General features: G+C 37.0%; 1 protein-coding gene across 1 annotated transcript; it reads right to left on the bottom strand.

Moving 5' to 3' along the window:
• Positions 1-152: 152 nt before the first annotated feature.
• Positions 153-10588, bottom strand: si:ch211-113g11.6 (uncharacterized protein LOC559008 homolog). The gene is made up of 15 exons (XM_058400179.1): positions 10480-10588; positions 10257-10365; positions 7965-8104; positions 7682-7741; positions 7057-7152; positions 6406-6511; positions 6110-6217; positions 4292-4431; positions 3926-4101; positions 3700-3808; positions 3345-3546; positions 2925-3040; positions 2557-2729; positions 2393-2448; positions 153-1886 (listed from the first exon to the last, which is right to left on the bottom strand). The coding sequence occupies exons 2-15, from the start codon at positions 10336-10338 to the stop codon at positions 1540-1542; spliced, it is 1911 nt and encodes a 636-aa protein (XP_058256162.1). The 5' UTR covers positions 10339-10365; positions 10480-10588; the 3' UTR covers positions 153-1539.
• Between the last annotated feature and the right edge of the window lie 1069 nt (positions 10589-11657).

Here is an 11657-nt window from a genome sequence, read left to right on the forward strand (position 1 = left end):
TAATTAAAAAGTTGGCAATTTGTCAGTGTTACTATATTTTCAATAAATAACATTTCAGATGTTTTAGGTTGAGTTACGACAAATTAATTGTATGAACCTGTAAAAATTAAAAGCAAACATTTTTCTGTTCTAGAAAAAAATGCACTCAAATGCTCTTTTAACCACATTTATTAATGTTTAGTTCAGATAAGGTCAAATCTGTGTTTCGAGACCTCTCAGTGGTAGTTGTATTTTGTTAGAGAAGTGGAACATGTGAAAAAAAAGTTTAACAAAATAAACAACACTAACATCAACCATAAAAATTTAATTAAATGATAGCAATCAGCACACATTACACATTTTTTTAGATTAGTAATTAATGCTTTTAGTATTACTTGATCTCTGGGACATAATTGTTAAAATGAATGAGGTTAAAGTCATTTATAAATGGCATATGGGGTCAGTTGTTTTGGGAGAGATTGCTCTGGGAATGACACAATGAATGAAATTTTGTCTCTCTCTTCCTCTCTTCAGTGACTGTTTGAGTGCTTATAATAATCACAGTCCCATATGAACAACAGTTAGATCAAACATTGAGACATTCACTTAAACCAAAACATGATATGCTCTAAAGACAATACTCACATCACTATAAAACTGTCAGGTGTTCCCTCCATTTACATAGGCAGCAATGGTGGAGATCAGCAAATGCAGAGCATTAAATTTACATCGATATAAGATTAATCACAAGCTTTTTTTCCACATCAACTACAAAATGTAATTCTACTATTCAAGCATATTTGGCCATCATATCATAACTTTTGAAAGTTCAATGCTTATTGTTATTTAAAAAAATTATCACAGAAGTTCACACAAGTATGAAATGCTGTATGTCTCTGTATACATCAAAGAATGTATAGGTTTGAAGTGATGCTGTTTTACACAGTGGCATATTTGGATGATCCGTCTTCTGCCATTATAGTTTATTTCCACCTGCCCAGCAAAAAGATGGCACACAAAATAAGCCAAGGCAGATCCTGTAGCTTCTGCTCAAATGGTAAATTGTGCTTAGGGAGATCCCCAATACATGTTTTTAAGGCTTTGTATATGTCATTTCTGTGATGTTTGCACAAAAAAGAGAGAAATAAATAGAATAAATGAATAGCATAATCAACACTGAACAGAATATCTGAATTACAGTGATACTTCAGCTCCAGATCCATAATTTAGAAGTATAAAGCATCTGGTGTATGTAGAATACATAGGCCTGCTGCTTGTTCCACAGGTTAGGTTCACAAAGCAGTGAGACCGTTGTGTTCCTCAGTGCATTAAGTTATTCACTCAATCTCAATCTTTGATATGTACGAAATGACATTCAGATAGGTTTTCAATCTTTTTGATGCTAAAATAAAATTGCTTTACCTGATAGAATTACACATTATAACCTACATTCCTTGTCTTTGACTAAACAGGCCTTGTACAGTCTATGTGAACCTAACCTTGGTATCAAATAATGCTCCAATCATCTCTACTAAGAGCCTGAGGTAGTGTGTTAGCAGGCTACTGGAGGCAGAAGCCGATCATGGCCAGCAGTAGAGACAGAGCCAGTGTGGTAGCCGATGAAGTAGCAGAAGGCCCAGCATTAAACACCAGCCTGTAGGACACCACTTCCTGTTTCAGGCCACTCTCTGTGGCCATGCAACGGAATACACCCTCCTTTAAGGGCAGATCAGGGTTTGAGCCAAGCACACAGGATGAGCCGGAGATGGTACAGGGGTATCGCTTAATACAGTTGTCCTTCTCCCAGCTGTACGTGGCATGGTAGGAGCGAACGGGACATGGCAACAGGACCGGGCCATCTTTGTGCATCTGCACTTCCTTAGGAATTGTACTGCGTATCTTTAAAGCTGATACATAATAAGAAGAGCATTTTGTAAAAAATGTTATTTAACAATTGTACTGCAATTAATCAATTAGGTTTTTTGTAAAGACAAAAAAAAAGATGTTGCTGTTACACCACTCGAACTGAAAATCTGTTCATTTTCCTTTTTACTTAATCTCAAATCTCCACAGTTTTTATTACTTATGAATTTTGATTCAATTAGACTAGAAATAAACAGTCTGGGCATAGTCACATTTTATTAAAGTTTGTGGTGGATCCTCAGATCACCTCTGAGAAAAAGCATTCTAGTGATGACTCCAGGGAATTTACTGGAAGCCTGGATTTGCCTAGTAGGCAGTATATATTTTTTGCATTGTAAGGAAAGTGCATGACGTAAATGATGTTTTATCTACAACACAAAGAAGCCCTCTAGCTCCACAAGAGGGCAATCATAACTGCTTATATGTGTTTAGCAGCAAAGATAGGCAGCTTTTATGCAAAATCATGTCTTGTCATTTTTCTATTGCTTACCTGCAGTGTCTCCACAAACAGATGCATTGGATTGATCAAGACTCTGTAAGAGTCCACTGTATGAAAGAAAAAAACTATTACAGTACATTCACTGAACATATATAAATACTGTCTTGTAAAACATGTTTGGTATTATCTTAAACAAGGAGCAACAATAACCATACCCAGTAGTGACATTGTAGTTTGCTGGAATAGCTAGGCACCGCTTTTTAGTCAAGTCCCATCCACAATATGGGTCTCTGGAGAGAATGCACTCCCTGCAAGTGTCTCCGTATCGACTGCAGTCAGCCAGTGGTAGGCGCTGGACTTCCATCGCAGTGCCAATGTAAAGGTGACCCTGGAAGAAATTAAAGTATGAAAAACCCTGCAAGCTGTTTTAAAACAGTTTTCACATATGTGCATGAGTCAAAAATACTCTCTCTCAACACTCTCATCCTGCACTCCAACCTGTATTTAAAATTTGATACAGTTTAAAATGGCTTGTTTTCTGGGTAGAAATGTTCGTCTACAAAAGAGAAAAGTGAACACATACTTTCTGTGAGTCGATGGCCATGTTAATGATGGGCCCCTCGTTGTGGAACAGAGAATATTGGGATATAATAAAAACATCTTCATTGGTGTGGAGTACTTTTAAAATCTTTCCCTGTTCTGTAAAATAGAGCAAAACATGCATATTTTATTAATCGTTCTTAATCGGTGAGTTAGTGACGTCCATAAAGAAACCATCTTTCAGTAATTGGCACAAGAAACAATAACATTCAGATGCTTAAGATTAATTTTTATTGTGGGGTTTTAAAAATGTTCTGCATTGTGAAAGCCAAGGCATTATGGTTCACAAGGACAATTCTCTTTCAATATGTCGAATAATTTTCAGAAAATGAATAGTCAGTTACTTTTCTTTGTCAAGACTGCAAATCTGTAAGAGCTTTACAGCTTTTGTCTTTTCTCCCACCTGTGCCCAGGTAGATGACGATGTAATGTTCTTCATTGACTGCGAGCACACTGTCTGCCACAATGTGTGTGAAATGGTCTTCAGTGGGCAGATCCAAAGGAGCTTCTCCCACTGACAGTATCACATCCTCAATCTCAGGATGATCCCTGATCACTTCCAGCCTTTTTGGGTACTGAGCTGTTGTATGATTCTTAGGACCACACTGCGGGAAGAGATCCAGTCGTTTTGATGAGGTTCAAATGGTAAAGTATAGAATGAAATTGTCATGCAAAGGTAAAACTGTGATGTATTTGCAAATACTTGTGCATATGTAAACTTGGAAGTTATTGAGGATGTGAAAGTGAACACTGTGTACCATTCCATGTCGATTTCCATTGAGTGGGCTGTTGTACCCTGTAAGCTTTGATTTAACAAACACCTGGTCAATGTCCTGAATTGAGTATGCACAGACTACAGTTGTGCCCCTATTGCAAAATCAAAACCAAAGGAAGACACATACAATTGTTATGAGCTGAGTTAAAATGAATAAAATGTTTGGCATATGTTTATTATATGTATTTGGACAGTGCTACTTCACTCACCATGCATTGGAAAAAAGTCCATACATGACACCAATACGATGTGGGGATATAAGCACAAATGCTCGCTTGATGTTATTGTACTGCTGAGGGGTGCTGCCTGCCCCACACCTTACACGAGCCTTCAGGAATGTAGTCCAAGAGTCAGGCAGCACTGTCTTTGTGCCACCCTCATCATTCTAACACACACACATACACAAATTTTAAACAGTCACTAGCTACATTTAAACCCTTTAGCATCTAACTATTTTTACATTTCAAATTACAATAGTTGTTTTAAATGGATTACATAGATATTACAAACATATGCTGGTTGGAACAAACACAGTATATCCAGTAAACCTAAGTAAATTCACTAGACTTGCCTACCATGCAGATTCGTCCAATCCGGGCCCTGTATGGTTCTTCATCGAGATCAGCTGTCTTGTTGATCTCACTGAAGAAAATGTAGATCTCCTCATTGAATTTCTCTGTTGCTGGAATGACAGCAGCTCCAGCAAACTGAGGGTCTGATAGAGAGAGAGAGAGAGAGAGAGAGAGAGAGAGAGAAGCTGATGTTGTTTGTGTAAACAAAAACATTCTAACTTTCTCCACTGTTATCTAATCTACATTCAGATGCATCCATTTTGGACTTGTCTACTGTTGTCTTCTCCCAAATATCTAGGAGACCTATTTCACTAATGCTCAGCTGCTATCTAATCCTCTGACATGAAGGATTGCAGCAAATATTGTAAGAGAGTGTCTTTTTAGGACTGTGGTAAGGTCAGTGCAATGATACAATTTGTATTATTGTATGAGATGCATTTTTTCCGTCAAAGAAAAAGTTTAACATTATATGTGTATATATATAGTCTGATTAAGATTGAGAGAATCCAGGAAGAATGGAAGAAAATTTCCAAACCAAAATGTCAATATACCTGAAGATATACATATTATCATGTACAAAAACACACATTTTAATAGGGAGTTCAGGACAGATTAATGCCACTGCAGATTACCTTGAATATAATTACACACAATCTTATATACAAACCCATGGAGAAAGAGGAAAGCCTTGGGTTTCAGCATATAAATAATTTGAAAAACTAGACGACAAAAGAATTAAAACATCTGAATGGATCTGGTAGAACATCTGAATGTTTTAGTTCTTTGAATATTTTATTTCTTTTTTTGCCAACAGTCTATGCACAATAGCACATAATGACAATGCAAAAATAGGTTTTTATCTCTTTTTTGTCAAAAATCAAAAGCTGAAATCTCTCAATCATACATCTGTTCAGAGCCTTTCATCGGTACGTTGTAAAAGCCCATTTGGCAGCAATAATACAGTGTGAAGTTCTTCCTAGATAAATCTCTGCAGGTACTGACATTTTGATTTCCTGGCATATTCTCTGAATCTTAATCAGACTGCATGGTTCATATCTTAGACCTGTCATCTTTAGGTCTCTTCACAGATGTTCTATGGTTCTAAGTATATTTAGATACTTTGTTTGATGTTGTGATAAATGGTAATCAGTAATGGATGTCTGCATATCTGAGATATTTGACCAGACTGCCTTCTCTAGGGATGGTCCTGGTGGTTCCAGATTTCTTCGATTTTTAAATGATGGCGAACCATGAGCTCAATTTTCCTTAGTTACTTGACAAAGTGTTTTAGTCAAGGGTCTTTATAGTTATCCAGCTGAGACTTATATAATTAAAAGTTTTTAAAAAAAAAAAAAATTTAGAAAATATCCAAACATTGCTTATTGCTTTGTTATTATTGGTTATTGTGTGTAGACTGATGGCAGCAATGTCAAGTAAACCCATTTAAAATCTATCTATCACACAATATACAGAAAACCTAATGAGACTTGTATAATAAAACCTGATCATGTCTGTAGATTTGTACTATTGGTAGATTGAAGATTCTAGTAGCTCTAAGTCCTCCCTACATATCCATTATATCCAGTTTCAGATCCTTTCATCTCACTCATCATCATTTTTCCTGCAGTTTGTGCAACATGGTTTATCAACAAAAATATTGTAAATTGAATATAAATAGCAGGATCATGAACTGCACTGGGAATAATTATCAATTCTGAAATATGGTCTGTGCATTAAGCAGTCACCAGGTTGTAGATATTTAACTGCTTGGTTTTTCCTTAGCACATTTTAATACAGTTTGTAACACCTCAGCCCACTCACTCAACAGCCATTTGTTCTCAGTTTTCAGCAGCTTGTTAGAGCTGTATGTGCGACGTATAGAGCCAAGCTTTTTTCCCATAGCTGACAAAGCAGAATACAGGCTTCCACCTGAGAAAGGGAGAAAAACACAAAGAGAGAGAACTGTGCAACAGCAACATTGATTATGTAATGCTCAAATGAGATGCTGGGCATTTAAAGCTGTCTAATAAAATTATACTAATATACAGATCAACAACTTTATTAATTTGTTTGGCATTTCATTCATGACCAGTAAACACTCACACCACTTTCTTTACCTGCTGAGAGACTGACAGAGCGTTGAGAAGGGATGGTCGGGGAAATATCTGAGGCTGATATCCTCTGCACATTATCAGGTAGGTCGGTGAGTGCAGAGTTATTCACCTAGAAAAATGTAAATTTGAAGTCAGAGAATTTTAAGTCAAAGCAATTGTTGTGCTTATTTTATACACATTCCCACTTGGGATTTGCCACCCTCTAGAAGAATACAAAATCCTAACATATATATTGCACTCACACCACCTGCACCGCATTATACTAAAAGATGTTATGAGCATTTTCAAGGTGGTGTAGTGTCAGCAAAAACAGAAAAAGCTTCAACTGGATGAAAAGATGTATGCAAGACTCATTAGACACTTTCAATATAAAAAAATCAGTAAAAATCTCACCATACTTTTTACGCAAGGTTTTATCTGATATATCTATACACTTTCAACATTTTTAATATAGAATATTAATTATGTAATAAAAATATATCTAACCAGAAAGTGTGAGGCTTTGGAATAACAGCAACATTACTGGATGAATTCACTTTAAACATGTGAGTTTGGTAAAAGTTATGGTCATAGTGAGGTATTAATAAAATAGCCAAATAAAATGATTTCTTCTAGGGGAATGATACCAGAAGAATTAAATATTTAGCCCCTTACCAATAACCAACATTTTGGAGTACCGGCATTTGTCCCACACACCACAAAGGTGTCATTGACTTTCTCAATGACAGTGATGAAATTGTCACACTCAATCTTTACAGGAGGAAAGAACACATAATAACAGTTAGAATGTTTGAGCACTTAACCTCTGGACTGTACATGTTTAGTAATGCATTCCTCACATACAATCACATTGCAGTGTTAAAATCTGTAAAACTAAATTTTCAAGATTTATTGTACAGTCAGATTTTCTTCAAATGTTTGATTGATCTTTGTAAAAAAGACTTAATCTTTCCAAGCAAAACTGTGTCTGTCACTGACCCTAAAACATAACCTCATTCAATCCACTGTGAGTGATGTGCTTCCCATCACATATGACTATTTCTGTCGAATGAGAATGAGGCCACTGTACACAGCTCAGTGACTCAACCTTCTGAAAAGTCCAGATTGGGGTCTATACTCATAACATACTGGACGTGTTTACATTTTGATACAGTAATAATTATATATAAAAAAACTTAAAAGTTCATGTAGTTATCCATGTAGCATATGTGTGAATGTGTGATATGATCACAAATGCTACAATGTAAGCAGTTAGTTGTACTGTATGTGTCTCATTTACCTTAGATACTGCTCTGGCAAAACAGCTTTGTCTGGAATTTTCATCAGGCACTGCAGATATCTGTGTGTATAAATAACATTATAAATAGAGTTCAAATGAATACTTTCTTTCTTTCTTTCTTTTTTTAATTGAACATAACCACTAACCACTATGTTTGGTATAACAGTAATCTTCAGCAGTCTACATTCCAACATCTAGTTTCTATAGCCAGTTTTTCTACATATTGTCATATATTATTATATTAGGGTAGTGTTTCAGTTCAGTGTCAGTTTAAGATCCATACCTGTTTTTCTTGCACTCCTTTCTGGGTGAAGTTTATCATATAAATAACAGCTTGCCCCCCCACATACAGAACATTACTCCCCTGCTGGTGGTACATCGTCATGTAGTTTTCTGGCTTTGTGAAGTGAAACCTTGCAGGCTCTGAAAGGTAGTTTATAGAGGATCAGAGACACATATAATGGATATAAAAAGTGTACAGGTACAGACCATTCTTAAAATTTTGCACCTGGGATTGGTATTGTACCAACAATACCAATATTGGCATATGGCACTGTGAGAAAGCCTTATGCATATGCAAGAGATATTAGATGCCTTCAAAAATTATGAATATACATAGTTACACACACACACACACACACACAGACGGTATATATACGAAGTGTGAAAATCATTTGCTTTGAAAAAAACAACAACAAAAACATCAGCAGACTTAGGTACAATTTGTGCAGCTTTCTAATTAAATTGGTTTATAAGATTTCCAGAACATCTTTCGAGAATCTGCCCACAGTTCTTCTGAAGACACATGCTTTGGTCACACTTGCCAACATCGAATGGAACACTCTCTGGTACAGTGGCCCAAATGAATACATGGTGCATGCAATTTTATATTACTGATGTCTGAAATATGGCAATGTTTCCTATCTAAAAGTACTCATCAACAGGTCTGTGTTTCATATCAGAAGTAACATCTAGTTAGTAAGATCAGTAAAATGACGCTTTCAGCCAATCTTTGACTCTAGGATATATATTTCCACAGTGGAAGTCATGCATCGCCCCTCCTCTGTGAATACCGACGTGCTCTGAATAGTAGAAGCCAAACTACCCATGGTCCTGACAGCCACAAAACAGCCCACATACTAGGAGACTTATGTAAAAAATAATAATAATAAAAAAAAGAAACAATAAATATATAAATAAAAATAGATGGAAATAAAACACAAATTCTTAGTAGAGTGGATTGAAAGAGAACTCAAACAGCGCAAAAAGTCTGTATAAAATAATTATCCAGGCTAACATCCCATCTCAGTTGGCTCTCATTACCGAGATAGCTTTAAAGAAGACGTGAGCGTGCATAGAATATCTAATGGTTGTGTGTGTGTGCGTGCGTGCGTGCGTGCGTGTGTCTTTACTAGGTCGTCTGTACTTCTATTTTGTCTCTGAAATGCCTTTTCGCTGCTGCAATGGCATCATCTGCATTAGCTCGTACTACCTGCAATGCAGCGCTGCAGCTCGCGCATCTACTGCTCATACCCTTAAGAGCACAAGAATTAAAACGGTGTAATGTTGTACACACAAACATATTTGGGGCAGTCTGAACCTGACCAGTAGCCAGCTGAATATTGTATTTTGCAGTTAAGCCACGACCCTCTTCCAATCGTGCTCATGTCAGTAGGTTGCATGTAGGCTGGTCTGCCTTTCATTCTCATTCCAACAACAACTAGGCTATTAGTAATCACCAACGCATGTCAAGATGTCGTTACCATGGATACGAACCCATAAAAAATATGAATCATCCCGTTCGTCTTTAAAGATGTCATGACTACAGCACTACACAGCACCATCCGCTGTTAAAGTACACACCACCTATTTATTGGAGTCTACACACATAGCCACTGCATGACTGTATTCAGCATTTCACTTATTTTTTTTTTAATTAGACGCAGTGTGCGTAGTGTTGTGATGGACAAATTGTAAGATACAATGTTTCTATAAGCTATTTTAAAACGATTACATGTTTCAGCAACATTAATACAGCCGTATCGCACGTGCCTACCACCTGTGCACATTCTAATATGGCGATAATGTTTACAAATATAAGTATACTGTAAGTGTTGATTTAACACTGAAGATATGCATTAGGCTTCCAAGCTCTTTTGCCATGGAACAAATCTCTGGCTGACTGATATATTCAGGGTCTATGCAATGCAAACATCATTTCTTAATCTCTGAACTAGGGCCAGTAAATCAATACCAATTTCTTATACGCAAGCCGCTCCAGAAGTGTGTGAACATCAGCTTGGCACGCCATCATTCATTTATCCGTGTATTCGTTTATTTCTGAACAAAATACATTTCCAATATACCTAGACATTTTCCCAGCGAAGTATAAAAATGAGCGCTGTTTATTATTTTAGCAGGCTACTTCACAATACAAAGGCAATGATGGCGAAAACGGGGCGTTTCTGTCCGCCTGCAGCACGCGCGCTATCAGAACCGAAACAGGTGACGTAGCTCATCATGTTTATCTAAAAACGACTTGAAAATAAAGTGGGAAAGAAAAGCAGGGTCTTACCTTGCACAGTAAATTTCAGTCGAGGGGATTTTTCAGCCAAGACTATACAAAACAGGGCTGCCCAAAGAATGGCTGGATGCATGATGCTGAAATGCGTGAATATCGAATGCTGTAAACAGAAGGAAAAGTTTCTCCTGAAAACTACAGGGGTAAAGAAAACTGTGGGGAAAACAAATCAGTGCTTTATGTGTGAAGGTCTGATGTTTTAATACGCAGTACGGACCTGGGTGCTGATCTGAGTGCGCGTGTCTCTCAGCTCTCTGAGAGGAAGCCGGGCTGCACGTCACATTCCTAAACAGAAAGATGTGTGAGAGAGAAAGAGAGCGAGAGGGAGATGCAGAGAGAGAGAGAGAGAGAGAGAGAGATGCTCTATTCTGTGAGATCTCATCAGTACCATTGTAAAAAAAAAGAGTAGTCTATATCACTTCCTTTGCATTTTTTATATTCAATACTCTCTCTCTTTGTGTGTGTGTGTGTGTGGCAAATAAGCAAGGTAAATAAAAGTTGATATGAAACTACAAAATTGTATGATGATACTCCGTTCCACATTTTGTCAATATTCTCTACACTGTAAAAGGCAACACTTGTGTTTCCTTAAAATATATCAGTATGCTTTACTTCTAACTCATTATCCTGTTAATTTGACATCAAACAATTATAATACTAAGTTAATTAAGTAAACTGGACGTGAAACTGCGTTCCCGGAGAGAAAAAGCAAATTGAGGTCTGCACACGCGCAGTAGTGCAGCACGAGTCTCCGCTCACTGGAACCTTCCACGTGGACTTGGAATTTGCAGTCTAGAAGCAAAAACTTTTTTTATAGGTTTCTTTTTAAGTTATTCAACATGAATTAATATTTAATATGATTAGGTTTTTATTTAGTAATTTATCTTTAAATTTTGTACAAATACAGGCTAAAGCGTTATAGCGTCATCTTAGGGGCAAAGTAAAAACTTATGGCGGGCTACAGCTAATGTTAGCGAATATTAACCTTAGCCAGGTAGGCATAAGAAGGTAAAACGGCTTCAAACGTGAAAGAATAATTTAATGTAAAAAAAATTCAGAAGACTCGTGACACGCAAGTGTCCTCTACGCATTGCATATATACGCATTCCGTGTTCAGCTGCCTGCAGGGCAACTTCCCGCTTCCATCACACGCAATAAAACCTCACACCATGAAGTTATGACATTGAAAACTCATGGCAGAAAATGTTAAATATGAATTCCACACGTTTACTTTCTTTGTTGCTTGTTTTAATCTGCTTCTGAGAGAAATTCCGTGGCCAAGCACATCATTCAATTCAAAGTAGCCTACTGCAGGAACAGACTGCTCCGTATGCTTTTAATAGCTTTTGTGGTACTTTGATATCACACGCCAATTGCTCTCCGCAGCGCCACGTT

The sequence above is a fragment of the Hemibagrus wyckioides genome, linkage group LG01, assembly GCF_019097595.1.
Source record: "Hemibagrus wyckioides isolate EC202008001 linkage group LG01, SWU_Hwy_1.0, whole genome shotgun sequence".
Lineage (NCBI taxonomy): Eukaryota > Metazoa > Chordata > Actinopteri > Siluriformes > Bagridae > Hemibagrus > Hemibagrus wyckioides.